The 16,707-nt window shown below is 36.5% G+C and overlaps 1 protein-coding gene across 2 annotated transcripts in view; it reads left to right on the top strand.

The window, feature by feature from the left end:
- LOC129727329 (C2 domain-containing protein 5) overlaps positions 1 to 16,707 on the top strand; it is a 194,732-nt gene that overhangs the window by 150,286 nt on the left and 27,739 nt on the right. For both annotated transcript variants that reach the window (XM_055685069.1, XM_055685068.1), the window contains 2 exons: positions 13,104 to 13,657; positions 13,712 to 14,225. In XM_055685069.1, coding sequence (XP_055541044.1) covers positions 13,104 to 13,657; positions 13,712 to 14,225 — 1,068 coding nt within the window. The remainder of the gene's footprint in view (positions 1 to 13,103; positions 13,658 to 13,711; positions 14,226 to 16,707) is intronic.

Here is a 16,707-nt window from a genome sequence, read left to right as displayed (position 1 = left end):
GCAGGCCGCATCCGAATGCAGGTCAAAGAGGGAGTTTGTATAGGAAAATGTTGAGGTGATACTCGCTTTATGGAAGCCGAGAACACCTCTGCACTTCCACGAGCAACCACTGGGATGTTGGAGAAAGGGCAAGGTATACAGCAGGGTTCGTTTTGGTAAACGATGCGTTTATTTCGAGCGTCGGGTTCTTTAGAACAAGTGTCGCGCCATTACATTCGCCACGATTTTCATAATGCAATTCGAACTTATTCAGTTTGACAATGTAACATCGCAACAATAAATCGTACGCAAGAATACTGGATCTTTGACCGAATTGAGACAGCTTCAAATAATTGGATATCTCCTCGTAAGGTGATCCTCTCTATACCGAACCTCTATTGCGCGTTGGTGATCTATCTGAAGATAATACGGCCTCATGAAAGGTATAAACGCGGAGTCTCTAGGGATTCGGTCAACCGGATATTTTCTATCTAACAGATCGACTAACTACGTCTCTCATATTCACTTCGTCTGCTCTTAAAAAAATACGATCCCGCGAAAAAACACACCTGAAAAACGGAATATAAAAATGTTGCGCGCCTATTACGGAAACGAACCATGAGTATTTTTCTTGCCAAACACCTCGATCCTCTGCGTACGACGCGCGCGAAGTAGCCTTTGCCACTCGTAGCAACCAGCTATTTGTCAATCCTGAGTACACGTCGACTGACGTGATTCTTTGGAAGGTAGACATCGCGTTTTCGTTAGTCACGATATTTATCGACCGAATGAAATTTTCGGCTAAATGGTCACTGTGAACATGAACAAGTATCTGGGTAGGTATATCCCGCGAAACCACTTCATTTCGAAAACGTTCATATGAGCAAAACTCTCCCGAGCTGGAAACGCGGTTTACACCGAAGCATTACACACGACTGCTAATTTCCCTTCTACCGACGCAGACGCTCGGGGCAGCTATGGTATAAACACTGGACCGTGCTGCACTGGTGCGGTTTTTTCATAGCAACACGATACGACGTGTCTTGCTACCACCACTCAGTGTTAGTGTCAAACAGACGGCACGAAGGGCGAATCCTGAAACACCGAAGGCAGTGTCAGTGTTTCACAATTGCCACTGGTGCCTCAAGCCTCGGCAAACACCGGCGCCGGTTCGGAAAACACTGGTCTCACGTAAAGAATAATATCAACAATGTGAGTATAGCAGTGACCGAGGTGTTTCTACGAAGTTCAAACATTCGGCTACGGTGTTTTCACGAGAGTAAAGCCCTCGTTTCCGGTGCTTGTCGAAGCCTGAGGCACCAGTGGCGATCGCGCAACACTGCAACTGGCTTCGGTGTTTCAAGCTTCGCCCCTCGTGCCGTCTGTCCCACACCAACACCGAGTGGCAAATGCTAAGCACGCCGTTTCGTGTTTCAAATATATCCCTCAGTGCAGAGCGTGTTTTGGACATGGCTGGCTCGGGGACACGACATTTCGATGCGAATGTTACCTATTAAATAGAAAAAAGCTAGAAAAATCGAAAAAGTGAAACATACACTCTTAGTTATACAGTCGTGCTTTCATATAATCCCGATTAACAAAACTTTTAAATAGTCACTCAAAAATCAATAATTGTTCAAAAGCTAGAAAAATCTTAAAATGAAGCTTGACAAAATACCCACAAAATTATGTGAAAGTTTAAGTTATTTAAATCTTGAAAATATTAGAAAATATTTATAAAACTAGCTTATATTTAATATTTCACGGAAGATGAGCAAAATCATTTCAAATGACCTGGAAAAACGCGACAATTTAATCGACCATTTTTTATTTGAATGAAACCCCGCACACGTACCCGGCTTAGCAAACCGAGCATCCCTCCCAGATGGAGAGACTTTCCACACCCATGAGCCACACTCCGAAAGGGCGTATGCTTTTTAGCATAGGTTCCATTCGAAGCACTGCAGCCCAGAAATTGTTAGTTGTATAATTAGGGTAGGGAACCTATTCTAAGCAGCTTTGGGAACCGCCTGTGTATTCAGACGAAATACTCGAAATGTGTTGGGTGAAACTCAAACAGTAGTATATCAATCTGTTCTCTATCGTTTTCTCTGTCAGAACTTGTTTTCAGATTGTGAAACTAAGTTAGCAAACTTTACCAATAATCAATTAAAGTTACCAATCGAGGGACACTATTCCAATCACCCCGAACCTATTTTAAGCAGTTTCCATCTGTTTTGCAGGCGTTTTTTTCATCACCCGAAATGGCTCCTGAATTGCTGCAATATAGGTCGATTTGTTTCAATTGCAATTGTTCACAGATTTCTTTGTGATTAACGGTATTTCCTATATTCGTAAGACAGCTAGAGAATCAAAGTTTTCGTTTCCATCATTGAAATTGTCGATATTGATCAAAATGCAGGAGTTTGAGGCCTGATTTTTTCGACTGATTAAAATAGGCGCTACTGCTTAAGCCGTTCTCTACCCTACTTTGCCGTGATCCTGATTGCGGAAAAACTACTGAACCTTTTTCTTTCATCTTTTTTTTGAATTTTCGTTTTTAAATTCGCCGGTCCTTGAACGATTGATGTTTGAAACATACAGTTACATTTTGCCGCAAAAAAAAAATTTAACGCAATTTTTGGCGCTCAAAACGTGAATTCTTTGGGGAAAACGTTCCCGTTTCCACGAAACAAAATACTCATAAAAGCGATCGTTCAAGGACACGGCACACTTCTAAACTAATGAAATAATGAGTTTTTTGTTTCAGTTGACCCGCTGAGTCTTTATCAGGATCAAGCCTCTGCAAAAAAGCGTTTCGGGGAAAAGGCCATTACTCTAGTTGGTATATCTCAATATCAAACATATTTTTCTGTTGTTGATAAACTGTACTTTCAGAAAAACACCACTTTGATGCAATAAAAATGGTGCTATGAACTTAAAAATAAGTTCAAACTTCCCTTATTTTTCTCGTCCAAAAAGGTGTATAACCCCTTAAGGCAGGGCTGTCCAACGTACGGCTCGCGGCCGCATCCGGCCCTCTGCTTCATTTCTCGTGGCCCGCATTAGGGCATCTTCAGCGGTGGTCTATTTTTGAAACAACTTTATACTAGATTTACACCAGTGAAACCTGAATAGAACCAGCTGATATACACTGCTGGAAATAAGTATAAATACATGCGACGTTTGGGCTAATTTGTACTGGGTGGTCAATATTGAACAGAACATATGTACACTGCTGATTTATAGTGTAAACTCTCACGCAAAAATGTATTTGTTTTCTGGATTGTATATGTTTTAAGATAAATAAATGCTCTATTCGATCCAATTGAAAATGAAGTCACACGTCAATTTGATTTAATTTCTTCACAGATTTTTTTACCTGCAGAAAAAAATGCAACTAACTTGAATGAGATTAAAAGATTATTAAAAATTTTCAAAAATATGAAAGTACCTGGGGACGATGAAATCTTTAACATATTAATCAAACATCTCCCTGAGAGCACAATGGAATTTTTAGTAAAAATTTTCAATTGCTGTTTCAAAATTGCATATTTTCCCAAATTATGGAAAAATGCGAAAATTACTCCAATTTCAAAGCCAGATAAGAATCCAGCTGAGGATTCAAGTTATCGACCAATCAGTTTGCTTTCTTCAATAAGTAAACTGTTTGAAAGAATTATACTTAACAGAATGATGTCACACATCAATGAAAATTCAATTTTTGCAGATGAACAGTTTGCATTTCGCTATGGGCATTCCACTACTCATCAATTGCTCAGAGTTACTAAAATGATACGAGCTAATAAATTTGAAGGTTATTCCACTGGAGCTGCTTTTCTAGACATAGAAAAAGCATTCGACAGTGTTTGGCATGAAGGTTTGATTGCGAAATTGCAAACTTTTAATTTTCCAATTTTCCTAATCAAAATTTTAAAAAATTATCTTACTGATCGAACTCTGCAGGTTGTCTATCAGAATTCAAAATCTGATAGATTTCTCGTCAAAGCAGGTGTGTCTCAAGGTTCAGTCTGGGGTCCAGTCCTGTACAACATTCACTTCAGATATTCCTGATTTGCCTCCAGGATGCACAAAGTCATTGTTCTGCGATGACACAAGCATTTCCGTAAAAGGAAAAAGCCTTCGTGTCATATGCAGTCGATTGCAGAAAAGTTTAGATATTTTTTCTTCCTACTTGCAAAATTGAAAAATCTCTCCCAATGCTTCTAAAACTCAAATGATAATTTTCCGCATAAGACTAGGGCTTCTTTCCTCAAGCCAAACAATAATCACGTTGTCAAGATGAATGGGGTTATTTTAAGTTGGTCTGACAAGGTTAAGTACTTGGGACTAATTTACGATAAAAAACTTATTTTCAAAGAGCACATTGAGAGTATACAAGCCAAGTGCATCAAATATACGAGATGTTTATATCCTCTCATTAACAGGAATTCTAAACTTTGTTTAAAGAACAAACTTTGATTTACAAGCAAAATTTTAGACCAGCAATGCTCTATGCTGTACCGATCTGGTCAAGTTGCTGCTCAACAAGAAGAAAACGCTCCAAAGGATTCAGAATAAAATTCTTAAATTGATTTTGAAGCGTCCTTCTTGGTTTGGTACACTCGAATTACATAGACTCACTAATGTTTATTAGAAGCTATGTCAAATGAAATTATTAACAATTTTCGACAAAAATCGTTGCAATCCTCAATTTTCGACAAAAATCGTTGCAATCCTCAATTCGGATTTTCGACGTGGAAACGACGACGACGTGGAACTCATTCCGCAATACGTCCATTGATTCGCGCGATGTGTGGCACGTTGCTCCATCTTGCTGGAACCACATGTCAACAAGACCCAGCTCTTCCATTTCCGGCAAAAAAAAAATTATTAATCATCGCGCGATAGCGAGCGCCATTGACCGTAACGTTGCGATTTTGATCATCTTTGAGGAAGTACGGACCAATGATGCCTCCAGCGTGTAAACCGCACCAAACCGTGCATTTTCTGGGTGCGTTGGCGATTCTTGTATTGCCTCTGGTTGCTCTTCGATCCAAATGCGGCAATTTTGCTTATTAACATATCCATTAAACCAGAAATGAGCTTCGTCACTGAAATGGTCGTAATGCGCGATAAACATTTTTCACAGAGGCATATATCAAGATGGCTTGACAAAGTAATTGTTTTTAATTCTTTTATCACCAATATTTAGTGGTTAATTTGTGAGTTCGAAATCCAATTTGTGGTAATTTGTGGTTAAGTGGTTTCCGAAAAATTTTCAAAAAACAGTCAAGCCATCTTGAAACATGATTTTTTTTAAATGAATCGGACAACGATGATATATACATCAATCGAAAGCTCTTAATTTATGGTTCACGAAAATGTAATTTTTAGAGTCATAATTACTAGTGTTTGTACAGAAATTTGTGTTTCATTGTTCACGTAGCTCTTCGTTTTGTTTATTTGTTGATGACGCTGCTGTCCGTTAGTGGCGTTGGCTGTTTGTGGTGTTTGTCACTGCTATACTGAGCGTGCGTGTGGGGAATATGGTAAATTACGAGATTCGTGGTATTTAGCCAACACACTTGCTATTACAGGTAGCCCAAAAGGCGCAGAATGGATATGTGTAAATTAGTTGTCAAAAAGGATACCGGTAACGAAAATGTAATTTCAAAGCAATCCAAATTCGACGGATTATTTTTCGAGCGCACAGAGGAGTAACTCGAGTGGAAACCTGGCCAAAATTATTTTTGCTTCTGTTTAGTAATATGTTGGGAAATATTTAAGTGAGAAGTGGAAGTGGCTGGTTCGAGTATTGTATCAAAGAGTAACTCTAAATATCACGCACACAACTTGATGTTTACATTTACATAGCCTATGTGTCTTCATTGATGTTATTGAGCAGATGAAGAAATACGCTCGTATAATTTGTGTTCGCAAAACGGGCAGCGAAACAAATCGAAGAATTTATCAGAAAAATGATGTAGCAAAATATCTTCATTTTCAATTTTCAATTTGTTGCTCACAGATTATATGATGCCTCATGGAAGCTACGTAGGTTGGAAAAAGCCTTTTGTACGGAGTGTGATTTATCTGGATTATTGATTCTGTGCATCAAGTTAATTTTAAGTTTATCTAAATTAGTTGAAATTCTTTCACTTAACTAATCTCATTTAATCTTTGTTGAGCTTAAACTCTGTTTTAAGCAAGAGGCAGGTATTTTTTCTCATTTCTCATGCACGCGTAAGCACTTAACCCTCTAGTGCCCAAGTTAATTTTTAGACGGGCTTCGGTAAAATCACTATGAACCATGATAAACACTTTTTAAGTATTTATTGAAGCTTTTCAGAACTTCGACTGAAGCCCGCCAAATGGCGGTATTGGGCACTAGAGGGTTAACTTCAAAATATGTCATAAACAACATTTTTCAAACGGGTCGCAAATGTCAATCCGGACGTTACCGGATGAGATATTTGCGAGGATGTGTTCGTGATGTTATGAACATCCATTCCCTCGATTTTTATATGATCGGTTTTCGCGAGATTTGATAACTCTTTCAATATTGAATACACTCGAAAATACGTAAAAATCACTAATTTCGAAAACTTCTTAAGAGTAGCTATGATTTTTAATATCGGAATTTTGGTGTAAAATATTGATCAATTGTCATTTTTTTGACGCCTGGCACAACTTGTTACTATAAATGGTTCCATTCCCAAAAAAAAATAGTTGAAAACTTGTCAATGTTTACAGCGCTCCCAACATATGATAATACCGTTTAACGTTAATTGAGTGATGATATTTTTTTAAGCTGCAGTAAAATATATAGCGGCACCAAAAAGCGACAAAAAACTTTTTTCTTATTTTGGCCAGATTTTTGTTCTAGGTACTCCTCTGTGCGACGGTGCCGCTTGTAGCTTAACAGACCCGCGGACAGCAGACATCTTTTTTATTACTTTGCTCATAAGTTAGCACATATGCATGGAAAAATAACAGAAGAGCAATATTAAGTTGGATCCCGGCAGCTTATTTGAACATTTGTTTGAATATTTCCGAAACATTTCTCAAAATCTAGGTGATGAAGAAGTGATAACTATTGTTTGCAATACCTACTGGTTCTGAAAAATAATCCGTCGAATTTGGATTGCTTTCCTTTGAAAGTACATTTCCGTTACCGGTATCCTTTTTGACAACAAACTTCCACATATCCATTCTGCGCCTGTTGGGCTACCTGTAATAGCAAGTGTGTTGGCTAAGTTCCCCGAATCTCGATTTCTACCATATTTCCCACACGCACGCTCGGTATAGCAGTGACAAACACCACAAACAGCCAACACCACTAGCGGACAGCAGCGTCATCAACAAATAAACAAAACGAAGAACTTCGTGAACAATAAAACACAAATTTCTGTACAAACACTAGTAATTATGACTCTAAAAATTGCATTTTCGTGAACCACAAATTAAGAGCTTTCGATTGATGTTTATATCATCGTTGTCCGATTCATTTGAAGAAAAATCATGTTTCAAGATGGCTTGACTCAGTTTTTTGAAAATTTCTCGGAAACCACTTAACCACAAATTACCACAAATTGGATTTCGAACTCACAAATTAACCACTAAATATTGGTGATAAAAGAATTTTAAAAAAATACTTTGACAAGTCATCTTGATATATGCTTCACAGAGGACGAACTTTGGTAAAAGATTCGATTATTTGTAAGCGTTGTTCAGGCGTAAATCTGTTCATGGTGAAATGGAAAACCAAACTGAGTACATTAGACTTTGACAGCTGTCAGAATTTCCGCGTGAACTGTCAAATCTGAATACACTAAAAACCAAATAGCAAAAAAATCACCCATTAAAAAAAATCACAAATTTTATATAGTTTGCGAACTCGAACGAGTAGTTTTACATAGTGTAATTGAATTTCAGGGGACCTACTTTTATGCAAGTTCAGCCATTTTTACTCTAACTGAGTAAGAGCTTTGTATTTACAAACTAGACGTAAAAAAATTACATTGATTAGCGGAACTGTGTGTCTTTCACTCAATTTATTCAAATGATCAACTTGCGATCTTCATCCTACCCTTGTATGGAAAACCACACAAATGAATTTTGTTTCGATTTTTTTTCGAAGACTTCTAGATCGATTTTGACGAAATTTCTTGACAATTCCTAAACCATCAATTTAACACAAAATACGTTTTTTCCAAGGGACAAATATTTTGGGTTGATGAGATATTCAAAAACTTACGTTGTCTACCCTGATGTGTGGTTTTCCACACATACAACATTTTAATTTAATTTGGACAAGAAACAACTTAATTTCGACCCAAACAATTTTTTTTCATTGAGTGCTTACTTACCTGAAGCTATAGGTACCAAATAATCCTGTTTTGAGAATCGAGTAAGGTATGTATGTGTGCGGAAGTATGTGTGTGTGTGTGTTTATTTTCATTCTTACGACCAATGTATCTCGATTTTCTCAGCATCGGCTGAACCGATTCGATTGTTCTTAGTCGCGTTTAAAAGAGCTCAAAGCCTAGTTAGTTGATGGAAAATATCGTTTTGATCCGAGGGTTCCTTCAAAAATGACGTAACAAAATGTGATCAGTTTATATAGGAACTGAAAAACTAACCGATTTTTTTTTTCAGCGGTTTGACTGATTTTAGAAAGGGTTTAGGTGCATTCTTGTAATTCGCAATATGAATATATAAATCAAAAGGCTACGGGGGACATGTGTAAAAAAAGCATGTGTTCATATGTTTCTTTCAAGTGTGAGAATTTTCACACATATGGGTTCAAATCCAAACGAATACGCTAATGCAACAGAGTGTCTATTTAGTGCTTGCACAGCCTGGTTGAACAATGTTCAACATATACACAGTTTTATGTCTACTGCAAGATGAGTATACTCGCACTTTAGGTAAATTGAAATGAATTAAGATTGGATCTCCCGAGATGGTCCAACAAGCCAGTGGTCGTGGGTTCGAGTCTCGGCTCGGGAGAAACTGTAAGTGTAAACTGGATCGTAGCACTAGTCCCGCGATTGTCCTGTACACTAAACAGTTGGCTGCGAAGTCTGTGTATAATAAACAAAATGTCGAGCTCTGAACCGGATTGTAGCACCAATGCTTCGTTTACTTCGTTTAATATGGATTTTAGAACATTCTTACAAACATTTCTAGCACAAAATTGCTTCATTTGGATTTTTTTTGTTTAATTGTTATCATATCATGTTTAATTGGTTTCATATCATGTGAACACGTTTTGTTCCGTAACTTTTGCTTGAACTATTGGAAGATGTCCGATGATGACCTAATAGCCTTCAAGCCATTCCAATTTTTTTTTATTTTCCAAGATTGTTTTTGTACACTACGCATAATATCATTCAATTAGTTACCTCTGAGATACTGCAATGTATGGTAACGGGGGTATTTTGGCCCACATACATATTTTGGCCCACTCGGTAACATTTTACGCATTTTATCTGATAATTTCAATGAATATTAGAAAACCATGCATGCAACATTGAATAACACACCTAAGAATCATACTACACTAGAATTTTCGGCGAAAAACTGGCTCTAGGTAGTGTTATTTTGGAATTAGTTCTTACATATTCAAAGTCATGGCTGAGTTAACCCAAAGTCAAGGGAAAGTGGTAATATACAAGTCAACGTCCGGAAGCTATTGTAACAAATATGTATGCTTTCGAAACAATTCGTTATTGTAGTAACATCAATAAAATGTCATAGAAACAGTTTGTATACTCTAACATGTTGGAAAAAGTTGGAAAAGTGGTTAAACGCGTGGCCGAAATATGTTTGCCTCTTTCTGAAGCGAACATATTTTGGCCATGCCAAGTTTTGACATCTCTTTGTTTACCGTTCGGCCGTTGCACGTGAACAAAGAAGCAGTTTGTGACAATTTACAGGTAAATACTTCTTAATTTAACACATTTAACGATATGAAATTGGATGAGAATGCCTGTTAAACCGCTATATGCCAAATCATTTCATTTTTAGATGCCTAAAATTAACAAAAACTCACAGCACAAGGATGTTCCCATCAAACCCACTATTTTTGCTCTAAAAATACCGATGATGATCTTAAATATAATTAGTCCGAACTATTTCCATACACGTCTCTAGATATAAAGGTGGGCCAAAGTAAAAATTTGGTGGACCAAAATATGTTTTTAGTACTTCGTAAAAATTTTGATATTTCTAGGATATTTTTCAATATATTGCATTGTTGAACGGTGTATATTAAAATAGACACTTAGCTTTCAACAATGGTATAATAGAGTAGGTATTTGTGTTGAAAAATTGTGTTTGTTTTTAATAAACTGTGCGAACACTTCCCAAAGCTGGCCAAAATACCCCCGTTACCCTACTAGGCGTTTCCACATGTTTTTCTTTTCAACATATAAAATTATCATTCAATTTTAAATATATTTTGGAATAAAAATCTAGCTTACAAATCCTAACGAACGCATCTAACACCAAAAGAACTCAAATCATCAAACCGCTGAAAAAAAAATCGGATAGTAGATAGTATGTCAGTTATAAACATTTTGTTACGTAACTTTTGAACGAGTCATCGGATCAAATTGATATTTTCCATCAACTAACTATTGAAGTCTCTTTCGAATACGACTAAGAAAAATCGAATTGGTTCAGCCGATACTGAGAAAATCGAGATATATTGGTCGTAAGAATGAAAATAAACACACATACACATACTTGCGCATACATACATACCTCATTCGATTTTCGAGACAGGATTATTTGGTACCTATAGCTTCAGGTATGTAAGCACTCAATGAAAAAATATGTTTGGGGCAAAATTAAGTTGTTTCTTGTCCAAAACAAATTAAAATGTTGTATGTGTGGAAAACCACACACCAGGGTAGACAACGTAAGTTTTTTTGAGGATGCGATGAAGGGTAAGTGTGCGACCATATTCACGGATTTAAAAAAAAAAAATTCGTTGCAGTGTAAAAGAAAAATGAAGCAGATCGCAGGAAAATTATGAAGAGAACCAAGGTTCCAAATAAGTTATGTATGATGATTCTTAGAACACCGCAGTGGAACGAAGCGATTCAATATTCATTAAAAAAATATTACAAACGAATAAACCAGCAACAGAAGAAATGCAAGGTCGAGTAATGAAATACAATGATTCCAACGGCTCTCATTAGAGCCGTTTACACAACGTCAAGAACTAAAAACAGGAAATAGGTTTGAAAAGTTCTGCTATGAAGCAACAAATGCTTTGTAGGTATTACAGTGTTCGGAATCCAGTTTCGAGAGTCTCTTTATTCAAAATCATTGTCAATCAACGATACTAAGATATTCTGTCGTCGAAGATACACTGAGAGAATAAATATATACCAATAAATCATATATAGTGAGTATAACGCTTTTGGCAGCTGGAAACGTGGATGCTCTCTCTAAATCAGTACTTAAGGACGTCCCTTAATGATGTCACGCAAAATTTGGGAAAATTTAACTCCCCCTCTCCCCCTTGTCACAAGCTTTCACAACTTCCTTGACCCCTCCCCCTCAATTACGTCATGTTTTTATACCCCCCCCCCCTCCGTTTTGGTAATAATTGATTGAGAATCGAGGAATTTGTTAGGAATGCATTTTTTCTTAAAAAAACGATTTCACTGAAAGAAAAACTGAAACTAAAAGGAAAAGAAGATTATAGAAGATAACTAGAAAAGGCGTTTAGTTCTTAGTCCAAGGATGCTGTTGATGAAGTCGCATATCGACGACAAAGAAAGCCGAGACAGTAACTGCAGCATAATTGCTGATTTTTGAAAGACCATCAATATTTAGTTCCTTTTCTTCGATCAATTCGCAAATCTTTTCCACATGCTACAATAGCCAAGCATTTTTGTTCACGTTTTGTCACAATTTTTGTATTGATTGGATTGAGAAACATAAAAAAAAATGAAATTGCGCTGTCATTCATAAACGAGCATGCACGGTTAAAGAGAATTAACGAACATTATGCTTTTGAACGAGAAAAAAAATTGTCATTTATTTTATCTAAAGCAAATCTTAGGCAAAAAAAAGGGAGAAATATAAATGAATGATGCAAATATCATAAATAGTTCTGGTTTGAACTCTGTGGTTAGGTATGTGACTTTTTTATCTATTCATTTTTTTAGTTAAAATGTGATGTCACACTCAAGCTAACCCCCCCCCCCCCCTTTCTCATATGTCACATAATGTCACAATTATTGAAACCCCCTCATCACCCTAAACGAGTGACATCATTGATGGATGGTCCCTTAACTGGTGGTACGTTTTTAAGCTTCTATTGGACCGATCTATCTGAAATTTTTATTCTGCATATTTAAAAATTACCAAAATGACGACCATTTTAATGAAAAAATGTTCTTTTAATGTAAAAGCATCCCAAAAATGCAGAAAAATCGATTTTTTCCACTTTCTGAAGTAAAGACCCCCTCTCCCTCTCCTTAATATAAACGTGAATAGCGATTGATGAGGGAACTATATAACTCCTTTGACTCTAAGTGGGAACAACTATAGCGGATATCATGTGATATTGCGTATCTTGATATCAGATTCCATACATCTAGTTTTCACGAGAAATTTGGTATATGACATCTGTTATCAAGATACGTGATATACCATGACATACACTGTAGGGTGAATGAGTTATAAGATTGTACAAACGGTCCGGTCATCTCTGAAATGCGAATCAGAGCTGCAAGCGTAACACAAACACACACAGAAATATCCTTAGTTCGACGAACTTAGTCGAAGTGGCAGTTATTTTGAAACACGAGGTACAGCTATTCTAAAATTTGTTCACATGGCACAAAGTTGCGTACCCCATGTAATTTATATAAGTACATTTCAGGTACGGTGTTCGTTTAACAATTGAAGTTAAACTAATAATTCTCCTGTATAAGATCATATTACTAGGTAAAATACTCTTTAGTTTATGACGTCTATACCGAGTGGTATGTTCCGGTACGTTAGTATTGAGAGAAGTTTATTTACCAATCGTTCTACTAAACTACTTGCTGATGATAATATACTGTTACTGATGAGTAATTGATTATAACTTGCAGGTCAATGGACGCGGAACTCTAATACAAGCTCATGTATGCAGGTCGAAACGAGATCTTAAAGGAGAATCCAACGCCAAAGAGATGTCTGATGCGCTTCCTTTTCTCGAAATTGAATTGCATAAATTACTTATAAATAAATTGAAAATGAGGGGAATGAACGCAATTTTCGGTCTGAAAGTTTCTGTCGCTGTTGGAGAACGGATGATGGCTTTAGTGGCAACTGGAACTGCTGTATACTTGTATGCACTTCCCTCACCAACTGTGCCAAAGATTCTTGCTGGAAACTCTTGGACAGATACCGAAAAACTTACTGAGTTGCAAAAGACAATTCATGATACAGTGGAAAGAAATAAAGAATTGAGTCATTTAAAATTGGTGACCGAAGGGAATATCAATTACAAAACATTGGCGCAAACAGATGATTCTGATGGTTCTGAGGAGGACATTATGGATATTGATATTACTTATGGTAATAAGGAGGCTTGTGTACTAGAGTTAGATGATATGCATGACATGGAAATCATTTCACTTCTTATGGAACCATGTCCTCCAGAGTAAGTAACTTGTTTTACTTAGCTATAATAAATTTAACTTAATGTTGGTTTCAGTGGTTTCGTTGTTGTGAACACTCAAACAGTTCCTGGACAACATGAGTTGGAAGTGGTGCGAAATTTACAAATGTTTACTCAGATATGGCGAGCCAAGCTGCCCACCAATCAACCTAACACTAGTTTTTCAAAACATTTCCAACGTTTACTGCAAGTAATTTATTTTAAGTTAAGAGCAATGATACCGTGTGCAATATGTGATTTGAGATTCAAGTTGGATTTTCCGGAAAATGATGAAATTCAACTTCTAGTAACCGGAATGGCTCTGGGTTTGGGCGAGTTTTCTAAGATGAATGCATTCAACAAAAAACATGTGGCCAGCACGTCAGTACGAGACCAGCAAAAGCGCAATGATGATGATATGATATTTAGTATAGATGATGATAATTTATCTGCAGGAAATACTACTACACAAGGTATTGCCATTTCTCATCTTGCACAAACTGGATCGCTTAAAAATAGGCGAAGGTCGCCATGTCGTGGCAAATTCAGCTCAGGTCGGATGGTTAGACATGTAAGTATATAGTGATTCCTAAGTTGTACCACATGTAGGATATGCTTTAATTCTTGTATGTATGTAAGTAGAAGCCACCATCAGTCCAAGGTCATTCCTATGAATGTGGGTAGACTTACAGTAGATCAAATTTGATCATCCCATGAATTTCACACTATTGTTGTTTATGAAGGGGCAAAATGGTTTTGGCGGACCCGCAAGCATAGTTTCTTGTGCGCTTTCCGTGTAGTAAGAATCTCCTTCCAACAACAGGATCCACTCATTAGATGATCAATTTCACCGTACCAGCTTTAACCCACCTGATGGTTTGTTTGTTAGAAAGTGCCATCATACCTGTTTCAGACCTTTTGGAGTTTCCTCCAGAATGGTTTCTCACTCCATCCTCCAGTCTTTACTCGCATGATAAATCACTGGTAATGATAAATCACATGATAAATCACTGGCATGATAAATCACTGGCAAATCTCTACACCCAATCATATATACATAATTACTCACAGTTCACAAACTCGTACATACACTCGTAGTTAATAGCAAGTGTTTACACTCGCGTATGTGTTTCTATTTGTGATTTATTGATATATTTTCAAACTTACCTACAATTCTCGCTTGTTTTTCCCATTTTGCTTGTCTTACCTTTCTTCCATCAATTTCTCGTCATGTTATCTTTTGTTGGTGCTTTTATCTATTATATGCAAGAAACAGTTTAGTTTAATAACGGTTATATCAATTAAAAGCAATTTAGAAAATAATTTCATGTAATGATTTCGTACAATGATACTTTAAGTGGTTTAAACAAGTCTCTTCTTTTGTTTTACAAGCTAATTTTATTTTAAATTTGGTGGTTTCATCGTATTTCTCGGAAAATTTTACGTAAGAAGCACTTACCACCCTGTAAGGATATGAGCCAATCTTGAGATATAACATTTTTACGAAAAATTAACTACGAAATTCAGAACTATTTTAGTAAAAATGCTATATCTCTAGATTGGCTCATATTACCTCGGAATGATAGTTGTTTCTTATGTGAAATTTCCCAACGAACACGATGAAATTATCAAATTTAAAATAAAAATGGCTGCATTTGCCGAAAAATCTAAATTTAGTTTAAAAATACAAAAATAAACTGTCTGGCAACACTTCTGGTCAAAAATAATATTTTTTCTAGAATCCTTGGTTTATTTTCTTCAAAATTCATCTATCACTATTTTTCGGGTGTCTTACGTCTATAAATTGTAAAAAAAATAATTACGAAGTTCACAACTTTTTTCGTGAAAATGTTATATCTCGAGATTGGCTCATATTACCTCAGGATGATAGTTGTTTCTTATGTGAAATTTTTCAAGGAACACGATGAAATTATCAAATTTAAAATCAAAATGGCTGGATTTGCCGAAAAATGTAAATTTAGTTTTCAAATACAAACATAATTTATCTGGCAACACTTCCGGTCAACACTTATATTTGGTTTATTTTCTTCAAAAATCATCTATGAGTATTTTTCGGGCATCTTACGTCTATGAATTATAAGAAAAAGAAAAAAGAGATTTTGAACAAAAAATGCGTGACTTTGCAATAAACAGGGGGGTCCCACAGAGCGGGGGGTATTCCAATCGACACCAAATTTGGGATTTTTCCAAAGTGACAGTAGATGAATAATTCTCCCAACTTTGAGCAAAATCTGTGATGGTCGTGTCCAAGTTTGTGCTTTTTCGTGGTCATTTCGTATGGAATGACCCATATCCATATCAGACGATCCTTTTAAAGCGAGCGATTCAAATGACGCTTTAAAAGTATCAGAATCTATTATCGGCAAAAAAAGTATTCACCAGAACAAGCTGTTACCATATTTGTACTTTTTTCGAATTTCAGAATAATAGCAGAGGACAGTTGATATATCACTGCTAGGTGATTCAACGTAACGAAAACTTTTTAATGGTGCTTATTACGGGAGTCACTTCACGGTGAAATCAGAGTGAAGTGAACAAAATCCTATTACGGGACTCACGTAAGTGAGAAAAACGTCGCGAATCTGCCGATCTGCCGTGGAATCTGGGTTATTATGAGTGTCATATCAGTGAAGTGAGAACGGAAAAAGCGACGTTTCGCGTGGAATTATTTCACGACCATTTTGAACGGTGAAATGATTCCACGAAGCTGCCATAAGTCTTAAAGTTGATTGATTTGTGATCTAATGGTAAATATTGGATTTATTCTTCAGTAACGAAACGAATCAGAATTTGATCCGTGCCTTAAAGCGGTCAAATTTTAATTTTTTTGGCCGATGAAAAAAATGCAAAGTAGTTCAGGAAATTTTCGATACCGAAAAAAAACATTTTTTTTTGATGCCGAATGTCTTAGAAATGCAGAACACGTCAAGATCTGGTGTTATCTAAAAAATCGGAAAAAACGACTTTCTGGGACTTAGAGATTTTTTAGCTGGGAAACAATCTCATTTTACTTGTCCTATTCTCAATTTCAC

Source organism: Wyeomyia smithii, chromosome 3 (assembly GCF_029784165.1).
Source record: "Wyeomyia smithii strain HCP4-BCI-WySm-NY-G18 chromosome 3, ASM2978416v1, whole genome shotgun sequence".
Classification (NCBI taxonomy): domain Eukaryota; kingdom Metazoa; phylum Arthropoda; class Insecta; order Diptera; family Culicidae; genus Wyeomyia; species Wyeomyia smithii.
This window is presented reverse-complemented; position numbering and strand designations above follow the sequence as displayed.